The sequence below is a fragment of the Thalia democratica genome, chromosome 5, assembly GCF_965202585.1.
Source record: "Thalia democratica chromosome 5, ktThaDemo2.hap1.1, whole genome shotgun sequence".
Lineage (NCBI taxonomy): Eukaryota > Metazoa > Chordata > Thaliacea > Salpida > Salpidae > Thalia > Thalia democratica.
The window spans coordinates 38,596,755-38,614,801 of record NC_139169.1 but is presented as its reverse complement, the minus strand read 5'-3'; the positions used below and the strand labels follow the sequence as shown (position 1 = coordinate 38,614,801).

General features: G+C 26.8%; 1 protein-coding gene across 1 annotated transcript; it reads right to left on the bottom strand.

Moving 5' to 3' along the window:
* Window positions 1–3,529: 3,529 nt before the first annotated feature.
* On the bottom strand, window positions 3,530–17,785 carry LOC145835446 (vitamin D3 receptor-like). Its single transcript, XM_082943040.1, has 6 exons — window positions 17,631–17,785; window positions 16,165–16,288; window positions 12,813–13,078; window positions 11,534–11,764; window positions 7,673–7,804; window positions 3,530–5,320 (listed from the first exon to the last, which is right to left on the bottom strand). The coding sequence occupies exons 1-6, from the start codon at window positions 17,667–17,669 to the stop codon at window positions 4,574–4,576; spliced, it is 1,539 nt and encodes a 512-aa protein (XP_082799166.1). The 5' UTR covers window positions 17,670–17,785; the 3' UTR covers window positions 3,530–4,573.
* Window positions 17,786–18,047: the final 262 nt, after the last annotated feature.

Here is an 18,047-nt window from a genome sequence, read left to right as displayed (position 1 = left end):
CACCCAAAAATTAAAAAACAAAAAAAAAGAGCCTTAACTTTAAACAAGTAACAATAAAGACCCGAAAGTTAAAAAAATAAAGTAATTACCCAAAGTTAAAAATATAACAAAATTGAACAAGTAAAAAAAATAGCTGTAGTCATTACTTATACTCAGTCGCATCTATTTTAAGTAAAACTCTATTTTTGTCTGCATTACAAGTTTCTCAAAACTAAGCACATATGGTATGTTATGAAACATTTTTTTGTATTACTTTCTAAAGCAAATATATATGCTTGTATTTTTTTGTTGTAATTTTAAGTTTTTTCGGCAAAGTTTTATGCTGTTGAAAAAAAAACTGATTATTTATAAACTGTTATTATTTTAAGCAGTTTTTACTTTAAATTCTTGCTAAAACTCAACACTCTAAGGCTAAAATCGATTACAAGTTTTTTTTTTTGTTTGTATATAAAGTTTATTCCTTATTAATCAAAGAAAAAAGAAACGAAACTAAAAACTACGGTTTTAATGCCTTTCTAGACATAAAAAACGTGATGTTTTAGTAAAATGCGTCTTTTGATATACTCAAGTTTCTCCATTACTTTGTGAAATAGCTGAACTTACATGGAGTCATACATGGTATAAAGTAGTAATGCTCTATTCACAACTTGTATAAATAAACTTTACATCATTGTTATACCAAGTTTATTTAATAGTTTTATATATTATACAAACTGGTTTTATTTTTACTATCTGATTACATTTTGGATATTTTACCAGAACAGATTTGTAATTAGTTTAAAGCTTTCAGTAGTTTAGGTGTAACCGACAGTATTCACCTTAGAGTAACAAAAAGTATTTAGCTGTAATCTTACCGCGGTATAAAAACTTATTTAATTAAAACTAAGTTTGTTTAACATCAAAATTTTATTTTAAATTATTGTTTGTAGTATAAAAGTAAAATTATGTAAACTATTTTTATTTATAAACAAACAAGCGTTATATAAGTTCTAAAAAATACGTTAGACCATTAAATTTGAAATACTCTTTTTAATCTGTAACTAAAAACTTTTACAAACTGCTAGTTTAAAACAAGTATGCAAAAACTTCAGTTTTGTAGAATATAGGTAGCTGATTTTAACAGTTGTTAATGTATATATTGAAAAACAAGTAAAAACTAAGTATGGAAAACAACTATGTTAGGAATTTTTATAAAGAGATGAATTACTTTACGCGTAGTGTTGCTAACACAGGATGATTTAACAGTTTTATACAGTGATGCTTGTTTTTCTTTAAATTCATTTGTAAATATAAATTTTATTAGTACAGCAAAGTTCTACAGTATTAGCATTTAAAAAGTTTTTACATTCGATTATTACGTCATTTTATATATCAAAACTTTAAACTACAGTATAGTTTTACTTAAATTTCAATTTTTTTAACTTAGTAAGCTACAACTTTTTATATGACTTGCTACGAAAGTACTCAAATAAATTTAAGAAAAAAATAAATGTGTTTTGTTATATTTTCTAAATACGTTATGCCTCAGAAAAAATCTCTTTGAATACAAATAATGATTGAAAATTGTTCTGTTTTCACAAATTTAAACAACTATTTTCAGTAAGTAAATTTATTTATTTGAAAAATCAATATTTTATCCGTGTGTCACACATCTAACGAATTTCACCAAAACTGCAATAAAAACAGTATACTTGAAAATTTGGCAATAAAATTGAGGCTGTGCAAACATTGTTGTATGTAAATTTAATAACTACTACAAAATGAAAAAAAATAATGCAGCCAAGCGTACAACTAGAATTAAACCAACAAAAAAAAAACTTACAGACATCATATAAAAATGCAAATAGCAGTAGTAATTCAGACTAACTGAAAAAACTTCTATACGTATGAAAGTTCTTCAATGCTGATCAAAGAAAGTTAAAATAAGGGTATTTAAGTATATTAAGATAAAACAGATATGTTCTTGTAAATACAAGTTCAAATTATACGGTTCGATGGTATTTTTTGAGCAAACTAAAACAACATATTCTTTAAACAGTAGAATAAGATTAACCGATTTATTTATTTAAACTTTTTGATGAAAAAAAAATTGCTTGGAGAAATAATTTTATTTAAGATTGCATTCTTTTCTTTTTACAAAATGCATTATCAAAAGTTACACTAATTTTGTTTATATCCAATAACAAAATAAACCATTTTAGTTTTTATAAACAACTAAAAATATCTAAAAAATACGCACACATTTTAAAACTACTTAACTAAGTATGTAACGTAAAATAATTTTTAAAAACAATAAGAGCAGAGTAAGTTAAAAGACAAGTTTGGCATCAAAGTTTTGTTTGAACAATTCAGTCGAATTAATCTAAAATTCATTTTAGCTAAACAAAGAAAAAAAAATGTAAAAGAATGAAAAAAAATAGAGCGTTACTATGATTTTAAACTACCAAAAACTATACAACAAATTTACTGGTTACAGTATTTGATAAATTTTCATGTAAATAAGATTAATATTAATAGTTAATCAACTTCAAGTTCTCTTATAGATAAAAAAGCTGCCGCTTATTCATCTGTTTTGGTCAGTTTTATATACTTTATTCATTTTTAAATTTTAAAGTAATCTTAAATTATACTCACAAATATCTTACGTATTTAAAACTCAAAAATGTAAGATTAAAATGAAGCTATAATTATTTTAACTAAATTACACTTCTTTTTTCAATTTGTATTTTTTAAATTATTACTTATTAATTACTATGCTCAATACGTTAAAACTATTTGAGCTTTACACAGGGTTCGTGCGCGAAATTCCTTTTCATTTAGCCTGACAGAGACCTATTTAGCCTGACATTTTTTCAAAGTAGAAAAAATCACTTTCAGAAGGCATTTTGGGTATCGGGGGGTCTTAAATAGCAAATTAATACAATAAAAGTATTCACAAAACTACTTTTAAAGAAAATAAAAATATAAATGAATTATTTTTCAACATCTATCAATCCCTCACCCAGCAACTTGAATATTTTTAACTGGTCATTATAATTTCTGCTTCAATGAATTCATACCTTTATTAAATTTTGGGGCTTAGTTACATCCACCACTTATCACCCATATACAAGGTTCGTGTCAATTAGTACTTGAATTCGTCAATTATAAGTTACATGACTGGACCAAAAGCTTTTATTAACTAAAACAGAAATGTGAATAAGTCTGTAAAAGAAAAACAAAATGTAATTAAACACATCTCTCAAAAACTTTATGTTATCATTAAATCATATTAATTTTTAAAATAACTAATTAAAATAACCATGATATTACACAAGTAATTTTTTAGTCTTGTGAATATCTCTGATAACTTTGAATAAACAGAAAATAAAATATATGAACAAACTGCTAAGAGTATTAATCTATAAAGTATTTGGTATAAAGCCTTTATATTAGAAATTAAAACAGTTTAACCAAATAAGCTCTGAAAAACAAAGCTTATGTAAACAAATTCAAACAAACAGTCAAGTTGTTGAACTAAACTGTAATGTTTAAACTGTACTTTTTTATGAATTTTTATAATTATGACGTATATAATCTACTAAAAACAAAATAATGAAGATTCTTAAAATTATTTTAGAGATTCAACAAAAGGTTTTAAGCACTTATTTTTACAAGTACTGACTGATTTTGTCTTTAATAACTAAATCTTTATTTAGAAATAAATTCACATCTCAATTTGATCTTAATTAAAAAAATTTTATACATTTGAACTGACAAAAACTGAGATTCTCAAATTTTTAAACACAAAAACTGATTTAGCCTGACGTTTTTCAACTTTTTTCAAAAAAACTGATTTAGCCTGACTTAGCCTGACGCGCACGAACCCTGTTTACACCAAAAACAAACATTTTTTTTTTAATTTGCACCGTAACCACAATTTCGCTTTAAACTATAAGCTTAAGTGCACTATACCAAGTGTGCAGCAAATTATCAAGTGTACTTATCTTAAAAAAAACAACTAAAACCATTTACCATTATTTTGAATTCTAGTAAACTGTATAGCTTTGATTAATGTTTTTTTTTTTCATTTAAACAAGTCAATTAAGTCGATCGTTCATGTTGGTGTAATACATAAACTATAACTTTGGCAAAAATTTAAATTTATAACTATTTGTTATGATGAAAAAAAATCTTTTAAAATGAAAAATAATAATTGTTTAGAAAATCTAGCAATTAATACACTAATGTTAGAAAAGTTAGTGGATTACCAGTGAACAAAACATGTTTGTATGTTTAGACTTTGTTTCGTTACCCACTGTTCACAAATACACATTATGTACAAACAAAACTTAGCTTAAAATTTTAAAAAAAGTATGTAATTTAAAAAATAAAATGAAGAGTTTTAACACCAGTGACGATTTTTTAAACATACTGAGAAATGTTATGCGTGTTTAAAACTCGAACTAAAACATCCTACTTTATCATATTGTCAACAAAAGCCATTCACCTGAGCAGGCATGGTTTTAGTCGATCTTCAATATCACAACACCTCACAAGCTTTAAACTTTGCAATCAAACCACGAGCAAGAAACTAATTTTTCGAGTTGACCTCGAATATGAGGGGGTTCATGTCGTTGTCGAAATCCTGCTGCAGCAAGTTGATGTCTTTCGAGAAGAGCGTGCTGATGCTCCGCAGCTTTGTCAGTATCAGCATTATCTCGCCAAAGTCCGCGACCGCCACCTCCGGCGCCTTCTCCATGAACTCCAGCGTTTGGAGCGTCTCGGCGGCGAAGACCTGGATTTTTTCCACCTGCTCCCTCGCCCGCAAGTCGGCGCGGTCGGGCGAGAAGAGGATGAGGGCGAGGAGGAGGCAGATCTCGGTGACTTTTATCTTGATCTTGCGCATCCTGCAGTGCACGTCGTTGTACGCCCGGATGAACTCCTCGGAAGCGCCGGCGGTGATGAAGTCCGACGGGTTGTACTTGAACTTGCTGCTGACGTAGCTGTCGCCGCGGACGGAGAAGGCGAAGTAGCTCCTGACCACCAGCATCTCCAGGCACCCTCCCCGCAGCAGCACGACCTGGTCGCCCAAGCCGAGCTCGTGGAACTCGGGAATCCCCTTGCAGAACTCGATGAGCTTCCTGATGCCGGAGCTCATGATGTCGCAGAAGTGCTGCAGCATGCAAACCGACCGCTGGTCCTTCAGCATGTGGAGCGACAGGCCTTGCGAGTGCAGCAGGCTGTGGATGTAGCGCATCCTCTCCGGGTGGCTCATCTCCTCTAGTTGCTCGGCGTTTCGAGGTTCGGCTTTTCGTTGAGCTTTCGCCTCGCTTCCGGGCTGCCGGAAACGGTAAAGGTGCTTTTATGTGTTTGAGTCGAACCAAAAAAAAACATCGACTTGTAAAGTTTTAGTGAACTTAATTTATATAATGCTTCATATGCGAGGTAATTATTATGGAATTAGTTTATAAAAAAATGATGGTTACTTTCTATGTACTTTCGTTAAACCATCAGTGTTTTTTGATAACTAGACTTTAAAATATACTAAAATATGCAAATATACAGGCCATAATTTATTTTTTATATTTATTTATTTACTTTACTCAAAATATTTGTAACATGATTAGTGAAAATTTTATAACTCAAGTTAAAAGAACTACAAAGTTCTAATGTAAGCGTATATTAAATTTACATATTTATTTTTTATTTTACTAGTATTTATGGTTACACAAACTTAATAACTACACAAATTTGTGTAAGTTAACATAAGTAAAGCACTTAAAATGTTTGAAAATATTATTTATTCTCAAAATTGATTTTTCTTAAATTTAAAAGTTACATAGTCTTTTAAAATATTTAACTAAATTATTGACGTTTTTTTATGTTACATTACTTTAACAGGGTTCGTGCGCGAAATTCCTTTTCATTTAGCCTGACAGAGACCTATTTAGCCTGACATTTTTTCAAAGTAGAAAAAATCACTTTCAGAAGGCATTTTGGGTATCGGGGGGTCTTAAATAGCAAATTAACACAATAAAAGTATTCACAAAACTACTTTTAAAGAAAATAAAAATTTAAATGAATTATTTTTCAACATCTATCAATCCCTCACCCAGCAACTTGAATATTTTTAACTGGTCATTATAATTTCTGCTTCAATGAATTCATACCTTTATTAAATTTTGGGGCTTAGTTACATCCACCACTTATCACCCATATACAAGGTTCGTGTCAATTAGTACTTGAATTCGTCAATTATAAGTTACATGACTGGACCAAAAGCTTTTAATAATTAAAACAGAAATGTGAATAAGTCTGTAAAAGAAAAACAAAATGTAATTAAACACATCTCTCAAAAACTTTATGTTATCATTAAAGCATCTTAATTCTTAAAATAACTAATTAAAATAACCTTGATATTACACAAGTAATTTTTTAGTCTTGTGAATATCTCTAATAACTTTGAATAAACAGAAAATAAAATATATGAACAAACTGCTAAGAATATTAATCTATAAAGTATTTGGTATAAAGCCTTTATATTAGAAATTAAAACAGTTTAACCAAATAAGCTCTGAAAAACAAAGCTTATGTAAACAAATTAAAACAAACAGTCAAGTTGTTGAACTAAACTGTAATGTTTAAACTGTACTTTTTTATGAATTTTTATAATTATGACGTATATAATCTACTAAAAACAAAATAATGAAGATTCTTAAAATTATTTTAGAGATTCAACAAAAGGTTTTAAGCACTTATTTTTACAAATACTGACTGATTTTGTCTTTAATAACTAAATCTTTATTTAGAAATAAATTCACATCTCAATTTGATCTTAATTAAAAAAATTTCATACATTTGAACTGACAAAAACTGAGATTCTCAAATTTTTAAACACAAAAACTGATTTAGCCTGACGTTTTTCAACTTTTTTCAAAAAAACTGATTTAGCCTGACTTAGCCTGACGCGCACGAACCCTGTTTAAGCTTTTATAACTGTTTCATAAGAATGTCGAAACAAATATCCTGAAAAATACTGTGGTCATTTTACAAAATCAGTTATGAAACTTGTTACATAAATCTTTTACTGATTTTTTTAGTTTTTTGGCTCTGTTTTTAAATTTATGTTTGTTTATGTAAGTTTAATATTTAGTCTCAGCAGTTCAACAAAAAAAAAGTGAAAAATTATTTTTTCAATTCAAGTATATTTGAAATACAATTTTTTTATACTCATATTATATATTAAGAACTTTTTGAACGTGTAAAAAGCTATTAAATCTTAACTTTTCAAGCAGATACTGTTTCAAAACGTTTACTTGAAAACATCAAATAAATAAAATATTTTTTTTTATTTATTAAAATCTTTTAAGTTATATTTTAATAAATTTTGCTCGTTTTGAATAACATAGACTTTATAGCTATTCATTTTTTTATCTAGAAACATATTATTTAAAATAAACAAATATTTAAAATAGCATCTTTATGGAAAATCAAGTTTTAATAATTTTTGACAGCAGTAAAATAAGACCTATTTTCTAATACAATGCTAATAGATTACGAAAACTTCAAAGGACCAAAATAAGTAATACAAATAATTATGAACATAAACCATTAGTGTGATGCATAACTGTACAAATTTAAAAACTTACATTGTAAAAGTTGTAAAAAGCAAATAATCTAAGTTGCTCACGTTTACATGCGTGCCATGCAGAAAAAATCCGCTACTCGGCCCTGCCTGATGCTCATCGACAACATTTCTTGCTTGTTCTTGGTTGGAGAAATTTTCGTGAAGTTTACTTTCAAACTTCTTTTTCGAATCAACCTGCAGTGTGCATAATAAACTTGTTTCAGTTGTTAGTTTGAAGTGAACAACTTCTTTAAACATACTTTTATAAAATTTTCATGTAAATAAAAAAAAACATTGACTTGAAAAAAATTTAAAACACGTTTACTTTTGTTAAGCAAGCCCAAATTATTAAGAAAACAAAAACCATAAATTTCCAGTGATGAAACAAAAAAAAAACAATTTTGTACTTTAATTTTTACACTAAACATTACTAGAGTTAATTAAATACTTTATCGTTCTATTCTTAGGTTTTGTGAATAATTATGTTATATAAAATTACGTTTTGTGTTGAAATATCTTAAAGTCCTACAAACGATAAATTAAAACTAACTATAACTTGTTTTGATAGCTGTTCATGATACCAAATTAAAATTCTTGAGAGGATTAGTCATTAAAATACAGCAATTTGGTTGAAAGTTTTTATAAAAAATTCCATTTGGAAGAACTTTTAGCTTCATTGAAGCTTGACCAGCAAATGCATGTTTTATATTTAGGTAGTTTTGTATTTTTTTTTTTTTTTTATAAAGTGAAATACAAGTAGATACTAAAGACTTAAAGCTATAAAACTAAGTAACAAAAGTTATACGTAATACAAAATTTAAGATAATGTATTTTTAATTCGCTCAAAAAGCACTTTGTCATACTTGTTTTTTACGTCACCTAGCCAGGTTAGAATGGATTCAAAAGATTTAGAACTTTGTAATTCAATTCTAACGCATAAAATTAGATTACAATTAAATCAAAATTCAGAACTTTTACTTGCTAGTTTTGACTTTGAGAAAACTTTAAAAAAAATGTTAAGCATAGTTTTTCGAGATTTTACTTAATCATATTTCAATTACGAAACAACATTTCGTTATGTAGGACTTTTCAGTTATTAACTAAATCTGAAAGAAAAAAATATAGAAATAAGTAGAAGATATTTGGGGTTCCCACTAAAATTTATAAAAATATTATAGGGAAATGCATAAGGTATAGCGAATTTAAAAGGTAACAAAAAAAAAATTGCTAGGTAGATAGTGTTTGAGAGCAACTAAATTAAGCTACTGTTCATACTCTTCTTTTACTTAATTTTAATATCAATTTGTATGATAATTTTACTATACTTTTATCATCGAAGTTTTTAAGTTTACATTTATTATAGAATAGAGTTTGATGTTTCACAGCCTATGTCTATTTTATATAGCTTATAGCATATAATGAAAACTTTATGCTATAGACAGTATTATACTACGTGCAGGAGTAGTATTCTATAAGATAAATATAATAGTTAAGATGTAAGAGGCATTTTGAACAGTTTTTAAAAGGCATAATTTCTTTATATACCAAATGAGTATATTAAAAACACTTAAGTTTTTTTATTTCTGAATAAAAATATAGTGGATTTGGTAGGTGATTAACTACTTATAGACTGTTATCATTAAAAAAATCGGACAACCAGGGTTTTCCAAAATTTCTTAAATTCCAGGTTACCCAGGTTTATTTTAGCTAAATTGTCAAATTCTAGGTTTTTAAAGGTTTCCAGGTAAAGTGACAACCCTGGTAGTACCTATAAAATTTCTTAAAATGTAAAGTGCGTATTAAACTATTACTTAAGTTTAGCATCATTGTGTTTTGTTTCCTGTCGTTGTTAAACCACAAGTTTTAAAACCATAAGTTCAATAAATTGGTTTTAATTTTGTTTTATTTAATATTTTTACACAACTTCCATTTATTTTGTTCATTCTTTCAGATTTGTTTATAACAAATTTTCTTATGAAAAATGTTTGCTTTATTTTGTAAATATACATTTTGCTTTGTATTTGAAACTTTTAAATAAACTAGTTTTTGAAAAAAAAAAAGATTGGTTTTTTTAAAGCTGAAAGTTTGAAGCAACCAATGCTAGAAATAACATTTTGTACTCATTATTTTTTTTAGAAACTATTTTTGATAAAAGTAAAATAATTGCAATTCTAAAAAAATTCAAGACTTTTTATGTGAGAAATTAAACAAAATTATTAAATGTGTTAAAATTTATTAATGTATAACTTTTTTCATAAAAAATTTTTTTATCATTATTATATGATAAAAGCAACAACTGTAGCAAATAACTTTCAGAATGGTGTGGAATTTTACTACTTACATAAATTTTAAGCCTAGCTAACGTATTTTTAAACAAAATTGTGATTTTCTTGCCTTTATTTTGATTGAAAGTTGTTATGAGAGTTCGCAAGCAACGAATGGAGAATCATAGGGGTGTGTGAGTAGGATCATAAACTGTCTTGCATACAGTTATTTCTCATACATGAAAATTTATTAATATATAAAGTTTAACAAAACTGCATTCTTAAATGTAAAATACAAAAATATTAAAGGTAGTAATAATGCTCTCCATACCCCGTGTGACGTCACCACGCGTTATTTCAGATGTAATAACTTTTTGCACACTTGTAACTTTTTCATGCTGGCTACGTCCCTGGTTTAAACTAACAACTTGTCATTGAATAAAGCAAATTTCTACAACAGAATGATGTTCTAGCTAGACTAAAACAACTGAAAAAGTTATAAAAATTATTTGTTTTTTTCTGCTGTTTTTTTGCCTTTCAAATAAAAAAACACGTGCAAAATATCTGCTGCGTGTTCGATATTTAGATAATATAACACTTAGGTCGTCGGCGGACCAAAAAGCTGACTGTTACTTTCAAATTACTATTCTGTCATATAGAATTAAAAGCATTTTACGGTAAAGCAAAGTTGAATAGTTCAATAAGTTTCTCATGATTTGTAAAAACTAAAAAGTAACTTATTTTAATCAATGTCTTTGTTTACGTAATAAAATAATTTCCTAAAATTTATTATTCTAAACTACTTTGAAAGCTCATTTAGTGTATGAAACTCAGAAACTTTTTTTTTGTTTTAATTATCAAAACTATAAACTAACGTTTTCATTCTAAATTTATTCTCTGTTACAGATTTTTTTATTTTTCTTTATTTATAAAAAATAGACAAATGTCTACCAAAATTACCAAAATCATATTAATTTTAATATATACAATGCCTTCTGTAACTTAGTTAGAAATATTTCTGATTTACAAACTATAAGGGTTGCCAAATGTCCGAGCTGAAAAAAAAACCTTGACTTTTTGATCAAATTCTAAATTAAAACTGACACAAAAATACATAAACAAAGACTTAAAATTATATTAAGTTTTCAGTTTTAATTTAGGCAGATTAAAACAACACTTCTTTTGCTGAATTCAATCATATAACTTTCATTGCACCATTTGAACTATCTGTGTATGATCGATGTATATGCAATAAACAGCTCTATAAGTAAAATGCTTGTATCTCTAACGCATAGAAAAAACACACGTGAGATCATAGAAAATTTTAATTTATTCCAAAAATTCAATAAGACCTTAAAAAAAATTGCAAAAGCAAATCTTTTTTTTAAATAATGTTAGCAAAATGCCGTTTATAGTGATTGATAAACTTTCTTATTAAGAGCATGTTTATATCTAACTTCCTGACTTTCCTGAACTATATTTCAAATGCTATACCCTTATTATGGCAACAAGTTTAAATCTATAAATTTATTCAAAGGCTACACAAACACGCCAAACATTTCCAAAACAATAAAGCATATCTCACTAAACCAAAAATTTTTCCTAAAATCAGTTCATTAGAATAAACTGCACAACAACAAAACACATTCTTGAAACTAACGCTGTCGGCTGTTTGCAAGAGGTCGGGGTTCTTCGACGCGGCGAACCACGCGAACGAAGTCTCCCTGCTCGGCGGCGTTTCAGGCACGTGTATCTGGTCGAGGCCGCGGAAGGACTCGAAGTCTTTGTAGTCGAAATCGTAGCTGTCCTTGTGGTGCTTCAGCAGGATTTCCACGAACACTTTCTGGCTCATGGTCATTCGGTACTGCGGTTCGGCGGCAACCGGGGGGTTCTGATTTAACAACGTGTGGATATTAACGTTTGTAAGATTGTTCGGGCTTATTCAGGCAGTACAGTGATATTTGAATATTGTTATTGGAAAAACTGATGCTTTAAAACGTTTTTCATCATAGGAAAAATAAAAAAAGGATTATAGACACTAATATCAGAAAAAAAGTTTACTGTGATAAAAAAAGAAAAAAATATTATTTGCAAAAATGAGTTAATTTTATTTTTGAGATTATTTAAGTGCTCACTAAACATTACTTTTGTAAAGATCTTTTTAATAAATTAAAGTTGTTATAATTGTTAATTTTTGATATATGTAAATAGTTTATGAATTTGAATTTAAAAACTTCTAAAAAAATAATAAAATATTTGTAGTTTTTATTATAAAATTTAACTAGCTACTTTTTATGTCTTTACAAATCTGTTTTAGATGAAGAGACATAAACAAAGTTTATTTTCATAATAGTAACCTTTATTTTATTACTTTCAAGTTTATTAGTTTACTATTTGAAATTATATTCATTAATAGGTTAAAGAAGCATTGTATCAAACAAAGGTCATCTAGCTTTAAAAATACATTAATAAAGTTGTCACTCATTGAAGCAAAAAAAAAAGTTGAGCATTTAATATAAAATATAATATAATAATATAAAATTTGTATATTAATTTCAAAGAAAAAAAAAAACAAAACAAAAGTTTAAGATATTGCTTAGTTGAACTAAATTAAGTTTTAAATAAGCCGCAGTAGTAAAAGATTTCAATTTTTGTAATATCTGAGTCAGCAGAAATTAGCAGCAATATGATTTTTTGAGTCTTAAATTTATATATAATTTCATAACTGCTTTTTTTAAATCAAAATAAATTAAAATTATAAGTTTTACATGCCATACTCAAACTATAATTTAACTTATTTCTACTTTTTGTTGTTTAAACTCATGTTTTTCAAAAGCAAATTTAACAATATCTCAGCAACTTTTTCTCAAATACAAACTTTGCATTTATTTTCTTCAAAAAAAAAGCAGAATTTTAAACTATTATATCAACATTCCAACTTGCTTGACAGACAAGTTTTGCGGAAACTGCTGACAATAAGGCTGCTGACTGACGTGCTGCCGATCCGGCAAGCTGCTCTCAAAGGCGGATTCCAGGGCGACCTTCAGCAGCCTTCTCTTCTCGCGGTTGGCGCTGATCAGCTCGCGTTTTTCAATGACCTGCTCGCTGGTCATGATCAGGTCGCTCCTCATTCCGATGCCCAGGCACTTCTTGTACCTGCACGCCTGGCAGTGCTTCCTCGTCAGCTTCGTTATTTTGCAGTCGCCTTTCAACATAACGAGTTTGTTACTACTGTTGTTTTTAACGTTAATAGAAATATAAAAAAGTATTTGTGGCCTATACTGGGCTTAAGTTATAAGAGGTTTCAAACTGTTATCATACATATTGTTATAGAAACGTTTATTTTCTCAAACTTAAGCAGTCCAGAAATAGTTATTTGTAAATAGTTCTGTCGGCGAAAGACTGGTAGGTCTACACTACAAAATAAAAAAATTGCCCATCTAAGGTAGTCATAAAAAAACTTTTATTTAAGCATACATATATTCAAGAGAAAATATTTTAAAATTCTAACAACTGGTTTGGAGCTTTCAGATATTACATACTTTTAGTAAAATTACAACAACAGTAATTAAAAAAAATGTGAGTAAGTTTACAAAGTTATAAAAACTCTACGGTTAGTTCTTTTTCAAGCAGTTTAAAGCTTATATGATAAAAAGCATGAACAGAAACTGTTATTTATTTTGTTGGTAAATTTATTTAAAAGATAAACTTGAACAGTTTGTAAATCAAAATTTAAAAACCCTTAAAAAAATACTGATCTATTGGAATGCATCTTTCATATGCTTTTTCATTGTTTTCATGTTGAGTTTCACAAAATCAGTCAACTAGAACGCAAGATTCTTAGGCAATGCTATCACTATTATGGTATGGAGTTGTTGTTGATAAGACTTAGAGACTGAGAATTATACACAAACTGTATAGTTGAGTAGGTGTCAAATTTGCAAAAGCTGACAAAATTACACACAGATACTTTTGCACGAGGTGACTAAATTTCACAAAGACACTTTTGCTCGAGGGGACATTTTTGCACAAGCAGACAATTTTGCACGGAGACATTTTTGCACAGGTTAATTTTTTTTTTTTTATTATATTTTTTTATTATCACTGTTACCCCTAACCATTACCCTTGGTCAGTAACTTTTTTTTTGTTTTTATTAAATAACCTTTTCGTTTTATATACATATATATTATTTTTTTACTCTAGTGCAAAAATGACCCTCTGTGCAAAATTTTCTTTATGCAACTTTGTCTTCGTACAATTTTATCTTTGAGCAAAATTGACCCTTCTTGCAGTTTAGTCCCAATGTGCAATTTTGACCCGTTCCCTCTATAGTTATAATATAACTGCATGTAAACCTGTTAGAGTATTTTTTTGGTTTAAATATTAGAGTTATTATTTAATAATTCTTAGTTGTTTTAGAGTTCTTTAAATGTTTTATAATTCACATTATTTAAAGTTTTAAAGTATGAAACTATTTTTCACTTAAACTTAAATTGTTATTTAGTTTCATATATTACAAGTTATCTATAAAGTAACTTATACTTTTGAAACAGTGTTGTTATAATAGTTTTCTGTAATTATTTTTTATAATAGAAACATTACTCAATTTGTATAGTCTGATTAGTATAATGTAGACTAAAATACCACCGAGTATTTACTACACAGTAATTAAATAAGGTAGGATTTAATTATGATGAGTAGTACCAATAAATGAAGTGTACCACAATCCAGACCTTATACTGACAAGCCTACTTATAAAAGGTACAATTTTACAGTTATTGCAATGTATCTGATGCTTATCTGTCTAATAAATACATGATAAAAGCTATATAACTGAACACTATATTGCGCAAGTACTAGTAAAAAAAATAGTCTAAATAATTTTAAAAAAATTATTGTAAAAAATTGAGTATTTACTAAATTTACACCACAGGAAACGAAAAACATATAACAAATTATTTTTTGCAGTATATCAAAAAAAACTTTAAAATAGAAAAAATTCAACCTCAAAAACACCTGAACTTTCATTTAAATTTTCTGTTTTTGCTTGAGCTTTTCCAGATTTTACTGGCTTTATAGACTAAGTGACAAAGAAGTGTTAAACTTATTTTATTTTTGTTTGTCATGAATAAAACATTTTCCTTTATAATTGTACTTGGCATTTTCAACAATTTTTCAATGAAAACATGTCAAAAGGTGTATTTATATAAAAGAATCAATTAGCTTTTTCAATATTTCAATAGACGAATGATAAAACCATTATCTTAAATATAATGAACAATGTTAGAGGATACTTAAAAGTATGTATAAAACAAAAAAGTTATTATATCAAAAACATTATTATACTAGTGTCATTATATGACAGTGTAAATAAATATACTACACAAAATAATTAATTTTATAAATTTTTTTGCGTTTACTTTATTGCACACAAACATTTTTTAACTTTTTATTTCAAAATTATATCTTTATTCACCTTACTTTCAAAAATAAATTCCAGAGCAGACTTAATGATTTACTAATTTTACAAAAAGTACTTTTTATTAACTTTATAAAACAATAACAAAATTTTAATTCAAATACCGTTTATATTACAGGAAATATTAGTTCATTGTAATTTAAGGTTATTGATGTGTCATTTTTGTTAACACTCTTAATTAAAATCATGATATTTTAGTATCTTTTTATTAACAAAGATATTTGAAACATATTTTTTTTTAAAGGTTAATATTTAATAACTATTCGACTAGTTAATATTAATCAACTAAGTATACCAAGTTATAAAGAACTGTATTAATTTATTAACAACAAATTTAAGATAATTTAAATATTTATTTAAAAATACTCAACTCAAAATATTTATTCATACTCTTTTTATTGTTCAAGATTTCAATAATTTTTGTCTATACTGTTCTAATTTTTTAATATTAAAGTATTAATTGCATGTCCTTTAAATATTTTTACAACAACTTCTAACAATTATAACTTTGATATTAAGACAGCTAATTTTATACACATATTTCTAATATACAGTACAATGACTGATAAAAGGTTTTTTGATTTTGACAGACACAACAAAAAAAATGCAAGGGTATAATATAAATTACTATTGCATATTCAATTTAAAAGTTGAAACATATTTGTTCACGTGTATCTTTGAAAATTGAATATACCTTATAAATAATAAGAGGGTTTTGTTATAACTGTTTTTTACATAACAGATGTAATTGCACATATGAAACAAACAAATAAATTAAATACTACTGTACAATACTGATGTAAAAACCAACCATCAAACAAGCAAGCGAAATTGCCACCCTTCTGAGTTGATCTTCTGAAGAATCCCTTGCAACCCTCACACGTGACTGCACCAAAATGAAAACCCGTTGATTTGTCCCCACATATCTTGCACACCTGTGCAAAAATTAAACACTTTTTTTATGCAAGCAACTTTAAACTTTCAGTGAAATGATTTCTATCAGTTCTTAACTGTTGCAGGATAGAAGTTTAACATATACTTACAACAATTAAAAAAGTACTCAACTTATTAAAAACCAACAGCGCTTATCTATATAAACTTAATAACACATTTCTATTTCAGTTCATAAAGTTAATACCAGTACTAACAATTTTGTTAAATCTCTGTAGAACTGTGTTGTTACTTTAAATTGAAAAACATGATTAAATTTATAAAAATTGAGTACAATTAAAGTTGGTGTTGTAAAACTCCAACAAAACTTAGTTTGTTTTTATTTTAATTAGCAATATTATCAATAATTAAATGTTTTTAAACATTAGATGTTAACTGTAAACTTTTAAACAAAAACATTAAAAAAACATTTTTATTAAAAAAAAAAGTAAATAAAGATGTATTGCAAAAGGATAAATTCTAAAGGTTTTACAGAGATCAATAAAAATTTCAGGAAAATATATATTTGTATTAAGTAGTTTTTTGTCATTTTAGTTTGCATTTTGCATAGTACAATTATGAAAACCCTTATCTTGATTTACAATTATCTCAAATATCAGAAAGTTGAAAAATACTAAAAATTAAAAGTTGTTAACAATTTTTTCTAATGAAGGATCCAACAAAACAAGTTTGCTGAAATAAAATATTATAAATTAACAGTTTATTGAAAATATCAAGATTTTTCTATGCTAAGTACTACCATCTCCTTAATACAAACTCTATGGAGCTGTGCTATTTGTATTTAACTAAGAGTACATAATATTTGTAGTACAGCAAAACATCTTTGATTTAAAAAATTAATAATTCACAATTTTTTCTAAAGTAAATATATTAAACTATAATACAACTTGTAAAAAATAAAGAAAAAACCCCTAATGGGGTATTGTAGGGGTGAGCAATTTAACAAAAATCACTGACCTATGATGCAAGTTTTACCTTGAAAATAAATTATGCAACAAATAAAGTTTTTTGTGAAAAAAAATTTGAAATATAGTTTTAAATTGACTGTCATTACACTATATAATTAATGTTTTATTACAACTCTTCTTAAAGACAGACTATTTTAGTTTAATGGTATTTTTTCAAATTTATGCCACCTGCAAACACTTTTTTTTATAATTAGATTTTTACTGTTAAGTTTGAACTTACCAACCTTATGTTCTTTTAGTTTCTTAACTTAAAACATTCTTAAATACATTTTTATATTAAATTTAAATTACAGCATAATAGTTAGAATTATATATAACTTTATCTAAGCATCAATTTAATTGTTATAGATCTACCTACCTTTATGGGTTTTACTTTTTTCAAACGCTTTCCAGTCATAACATTAGAAATCCGGGTAAGAAATAGATATAAACTCTTATTTCAATAAATTCAAAGAGTATCCAGTTGACCATTTAAATTATTACGCAAAATGTATTTAAGAACGAACTAATTAACAAAACACTGTTATAGTTTCAAAAATATATCACTTTATTATACATTTTTTAGTAGTTTTCAATCTGTAATATTGTTTCTTGTCTTAGTAGAACTTTAATTTTTTTAATTTATTACAAAAAGTTTTATTAGCCTTTTTTATAGATTAGTCTAATATTAAGAGCTAATGACATATCAAAAATAAACTAAAAGTTTACTTTCTAACTAAGTACTAAAAGAAAGTTTTAAGTCTACAAAAAACATGTTAGGCTGAAACTTTTTTAT